General features: G+C 37.9%; 1 protein-coding gene across 1 annotated transcript in view; it reads left to right on the top strand.

The window, feature by feature from the left end:
• The first annotated feature begins 1,297 nt into the window (after positions 1 to 1,297).
• RASGRP3 (RAS guanyl releasing protein 3) overlaps positions 1,298 to 5,679 on the top strand; it is a 35,448-nt gene continuing 31,066 nt past the window's right edge. The window contains exons 1-5 of the mRNA XM_023537794.1: positions 1,298 to 1,466; positions 2,474 to 2,576; positions 4,432 to 4,494; positions 4,992 to 5,123; positions 5,225 to 5,315. Of these exons, the coding sequence (XP_023393562.1) occupies positions 1,397 to 1,466; positions 2,474 to 2,576; positions 4,432 to 4,494; positions 4,992 to 5,123; positions 5,225 to 5,315 (459 nt within the window). The 5' untranslated portion in view covers positions 1,298 to 1,396. The remainder of the gene's footprint in view (positions 1,467 to 2,473; positions 2,577 to 4,431; positions 4,495 to 4,991; positions 5,124 to 5,224; positions 5,316 to 5,679) is intronic.

The following is a 5,679-nucleotide window of genomic DNA, read 5'->3' as shown; positions in this document are numbered from 1 at the left end:
AGTCCAGTGCCAAGCCCATGTTAGGTGCTCAATGATTGCCAGTTGAGTAAGTTAATTTTGAAAGTAAAATAGACATTGACTTTGAACAGGTCATAAGATGAATGGCCAGTGGCCACATTTACCTACTAAACTGTCCAAAGTAGATAATTGTCTTACATCATAATGATTTCTGGATTTCTACAAGCCCAATATGGACCTGGCATCATTTTTTAGCTTGTTTTCCTAACTTAAATCAGCTTTTAGTAAACATTATTAGGACAGAAGTTCCTGCCAGCTTTCTAGATTTAAAAGAATCTGCCTATTCTACTTGCTCTGTAAAATAAAATGATGTGTCCCCAGCAGAGATACTTTCAGTATAAGCAACTCTGAGAGGTTGTTTCCAATTCTATTTCCACATGACAGTGCTACAAAATGAGACATCTGTCATCTCTACATTTTTCCTCTACCTCTGTGATAGATAATCTGGTATATATCCTCTTTCTGAGAGGATATGTAAGAGTGATATCTTTCACACTAGATTAGGGGTAAATTATGGCAGCTTATGATATCTGTACTGGGGGGGGGGAAATAATAAAAGGGAAAAAGGAAACCCCAAAACTTAATTTTAGAATCGAGTCCCAATTCTAGGCCTTAATTATAATTGTGTGGTTTTAGACAAGTTGCCGAATCTTTGTAAATCCCATGACCTCATTGTAAACTGGGAGTAATAATTACTACTTCAGAGTATTACCATGAAGGTCAAGTTGAATAACATATGTAAAGCATTTAGTATGTGGGTATTCAATAGATTATTGTTAATATTTTTACTACTAATAATAATAGTGTTACTATTGAAGAACTTAGGCAAATAAGATTTTTTAATCAGTTGTTGAACACGATTATAATCACTGAGGCTAATGCTCATAAATATATATTTGCACTTTAAAAATTCACCTTTCTCTATTTGCTCATAATAATATTAAACCAAGTAATGTTTATAATATTCTTGGATGTTTTATCACTTAATATGAAGGAAGTATAAAATATTATTTCCAAAAAAATTTTAGCTGCAAAATGAGATTTAATAGGGACCATCTCTGTGGCCTCAAAGCACCATATGTGATGAGGGACAGCTTAGCAAACATTTCGCCATCATGGTGGTTGATGCAGTCTCTGCCACTTTTCTTGTAGAGAGATACAGTCAATGAAAATCATTATCTTTTCAGGTAGGAAAGTGATGCTTCAATGGGTTTAACTCTAGTCTGATCACTTTTTCTTCTTGTTTCTTTAGAGTCTTGAAGTATAACTAAGGCCAGAGACCACCACTAAGCACAGACATCACCAACCTGCATGGTTATGGAGATGGTCTGTCTGATGCCAAAAATGTCTCTGGTTTTTTGACAGCGGCTAAATAACCATGGGGTCAAGTGGACTTGGGAAAGCAGCAACATTAGATGAACTGCTAAGCACTTGCATTGAGATGTTTGGTATGAGCCTTTTTTTCCCTTTGTATATCTTGACGCTGTCATTTCCTCCTATTCAGAGGAAAGCATCGCTGTAGAACAGAATGCAATCTCCATACCTTGGTATATTTAAGACTTTTTCGATTGACCCCAATCTATCTCCCCAGTATCACTACCCTCTGCATTTCCTTCCCTTTCCTGTCCACAGCTCATAACACAGCCACACTGTCCGCTGAATGTCTCTGGACAATTCCCTGCATCTTTCTACCTTCGTGCCTTTATCATACCTCTTCCACTGAAATTCCATTTCAGGACTCATCTCAGATGTCATTTCTGGTGTTCATAATACTATTTCTAATCTTCCCTGTCAAGAAGGCTTCCTCTGCCCTCCCACAGCCCCTTGTAACTTTCTTAAGGCATATGGTATGTGATGCTGTGATTATTTCTTGGTCTTTTGGCTTAGACAAGTGTGGGTAGCAGAATCTGCTGCATTCTATATTTCGTATACGTCTTTTATCTTCTACTGCATGATAGACTTTACAGCTATGTGCTTTTTATGTTGTTTATGGATCCATCTCAGCATTCTGGATTATTTCTTGCACAAAAAATAGTCACACAGGAGTTGTTTGCGGAATTGTTTTTAGAAAGAGTTAGACCAGAGTAAGATTGCCGTATAACATACAGGATAGTCAAGTAAATTTCAGTTTCAGATAAACCACATTTTTAGTATAAGTATGTCCTAAATAAGGCATGGGGATATACTTATACCAGAAAATTATTTGTGGTTTACCTTAATTCAAATTTAACTAAGTGTCCTGGATTTTTATTTGCTAAATTCTGACGACCCTAAACCAGAAGAAAGGTGAGACCTACCCACTTAACATGCAAGAAAACACCAGCAGAAATAGGAGGAAAATGATAATTGGATCTATGAAAAATTTTTGACACTAATGTTTCTCTGCTAGTATTGGAAAAAGAGAAGAGTAGTGCTGTTACCTCCTCACCCCTCATTTTATTTTATTTTTTAACAGATGACAATGGAGAGCTGAATAATAGTTATTTGCCAAGAATAGTTCTACTGATGCATCGATGGTATTTATCTTCCACTGAATTGGCAGAAAAACTTCTCTGCATATATCTTTTCAACTACTGTGTAATTTTTACAATCATAAATCAAGTTCTGTGTTTATGTAGAGAGAGTGTCTAACCAAAGCCAGTAAATTAAGATGAATAAACAGTCTTCAGTCAGTTATCCAGCTGTTTTGTGAATATATATAGATGTCTAGACAAAACATCTGGAGGACGGACCAAACAGTTGACTCTCCATCTGGATGTTTTGGCTCTACTTGAAAATAATCACTAGATATAAAATGAAACAGAAGCTGTAGGCTGAATGTTTCTAACCTGTCTTAAACATTTCTGCTGTTAGTACAATAAAAGAATATTTAACACTGATCTGAGACCTAAATTATTCCTTTTAGAATGACAAAATTGTGGACCCAGAGGATACAATTTAGACATTTGGAAATGCCAGCCAAAATAATATGATCTGGCTCAGGTACAAACACCACCTAAGTTTTTATATCTTTCCTTGCTGGCAAGACACAAAGAACATTCTAGCAGGTTTATTGTAATTTGTTGATTGATGTTAATTTTAGATTTCCTTCTGACGTAAGAGCAAAAAAAATAACCCTGTTCTATAAGGGCTTTTAGCAGTTCATCAACTTTTGTACACAATGCAGTCTTAAAAGGCGGTTGAAAGCCAAATGACTGAAAATGGCAAAAGTCTCACTTTATAAGGAGGCTTCATTTCCCAATATCAAATGTTTATTATATAATCGCTAATGTTGGTTGCTATAGTCTCTGCCTGCTTCAAGCCCAGAGGGCCCTGCAGGTGAGCGAGAAGCCTGGAAGGGGAGAGCCTCTGGAATGGAATTAGGGCCAAGTGGGGCATCCACCTACTCACTTCAACTTCCTCCACTTTCTACTACTTCCCTCCATCTTTCCCACAACCTCAGGGCAGGAGGAGATATTAGAGAGGGTAAGAGGACATTCACTCTGAACAGAGGTCCTTGGAAGTGAGCCAGATCCTAGTCCCCAGTGGCCCAAGGGTTTCACGGGTCCCACGATTGAGACTAGTGCACAGAGACTGATGGATCTGTGACATTGACTCCGTCCAGCCCCGCCCCACCTTAGGATCCAAATACTGTCTGAAGAATGTGCCCCAAACAGCATTCTCATCATTTGTGTGTCCGCTGATGTATGCAATACAAATAAAAATGGCACAGTCAAGCTGAGTATCTGAAAGAAAGATTTATAAAAGTTGTAACTGCGAATCGACATTTCTTTAGACTTTCCTCCCTTCAGATCCCTTGCTCACTGCATACCCATGGTTCTTGGCATATAGTAGGAGCTCAGTAATATGTGTTTGAAAGTGTGTGAATAAATAGACTTGAAAATAAATTGCAACACAACTTGTGTATTTATATACTTGAAAATTACATTTTCAAATACTAAAGAAATTAGAATACATATATAAGGCATTAATCCTAAATACATATATAAGGCATTAATCCTAAATACATATATAAGGCATTAAAACTAAATACATATATAAGGCATTAATCCTAAAATCTTTTTGGCTAAAATGGTGCTACTATGTACCACCAAATTTAAATTATCTCTAGTTGGTAGTATATTTATAATTATGGTTGACAGTCATCATTTGGTGAGTGCTCAGGAAGGTAAAATAGATTTTATAAGTGGCTTCTCTTCCAGACCAAAAAAGTATGTTCCAGAGCAATAATACATTGTTTTAATTATTCAGTGCCAACATCATCAGAACCCACTTTTCTCCCCATTTGAACATCCACATAACCCAACTGTTCCCAGTATGGCCCTCTTATCAGGAATTCACCTAAATTGATCAAACAGGGCAGGTGTGTGCAGAGGAAACAAGGTGCAAGGAGTTTTTCTTTAACTAGTGTACGTACCGAAATGCCAGCGGGGAAAGCTGTGATGAATTTCGATTAAAGATCTGCTACTTCATGAGGTAAATATCCTTATAAATTTGTTTCTGCTTCTGAAACGGTTGACGCTTTCCTTTTCCCCGAGCCGCAGACCTAGTCCGACAGCAGAGTTCACTCGGGTTCCCCTTTCACTGATTTTGTTAAAATTGATTCTCCTCTGTCATTGGGGGTAGAATTTATCTTTCTTTGGACTAGAGCTCAAGCAGTGGTTAATGTAATTAGAGAATGACACCAACTGTTAGAGTAAATTCTTTTTTTTCTACTCCCTCACCATACATATTCCCACCTACTTGCCATGAGTTGAGAGAATGGTTTCCTTCTGGAAAGAGTTGGAAAGAGGCTCAGCATGGGAGCGGTGGACTTGGGTCCTTGATTGAAGGAGGGACAAGCGATTGATGGAGGACAGGAGATCACTAATTTGGGGATGTGTATCATTAGATATAACCTGTAAAATAATACAATAGTTTTCATAGAGGTCCAGCTTAAAATCTGGTTGTCAAAAATGTTTGATGCGTTTCAGGTACTGGATTCTGAAGTTTCCTGCAGAATTTAATTTGGACCTTGGTTTGATCCGTATGACTGAAGAATTTCGAGAAGCAGTTAGCCAACTAGGATATGAAAAACACATCAGCCTCATCGATATATCCAGCATGTAAGAGTGGCACAAGCTTCTTTCAAACACGAGTCCACTGTTTGGGGGAGGAAGCAGTGATGACCTCACTTGACCTTAATCCATATCGTTTCAAAATAAAGATGTGCTTTTTTTGAGGAAAGCCTTGCTGCAACGAGCGCCATTGGACGTAGTTCATCTCTCCAAGTTTCTATTGCCTTATTTGTAAAATGGGTATAGTACCTTTCTCATAGGGTTATCGTGAGCATCCAATAAGTTCATAGGATGGCATGTAAAAGCATTTGGTACATAATAGAGGCTCAGTACTTACTGAATCTAGTTAATGTCTCCCATGCTCTTGCCACTCATAGAGAGTCTGTGGATTGGCAGCATTAGCATCACGTGGGAGCTCAATAGAAATGCAGAATCTCAGGCCCTACCCGAACCTGATTAATTGGAACCTGCATTTTAATAAGATCCCCAGTTGATTCATATGCTCATTCAAGTTTGAGAAGCCCTGTACCATGGTGCATCTGAGGTCAGCCTGAGGCTGTACAAATGTTGACCATAAAGGTACTATGAACCAGTTAGTTCAGTT

The sequence above is a fragment of the Pteropus vampyrus genome, unplaced genomic scaffold, assembly GCF_000151845.1.
Source record: "Pteropus vampyrus isolate Shadow unplaced genomic scaffold, Pvam_2.0 Scaffold200, whole genome shotgun sequence".
NCBI classification, from domain to species: domain Eukaryota; kingdom Metazoa; phylum Chordata; class Mammalia; order Chiroptera; family Pteropodidae; genus Pteropus; species Pteropus vampyrus.
This window is presented reverse-complemented; position numbering and strand designations above follow the sequence as displayed.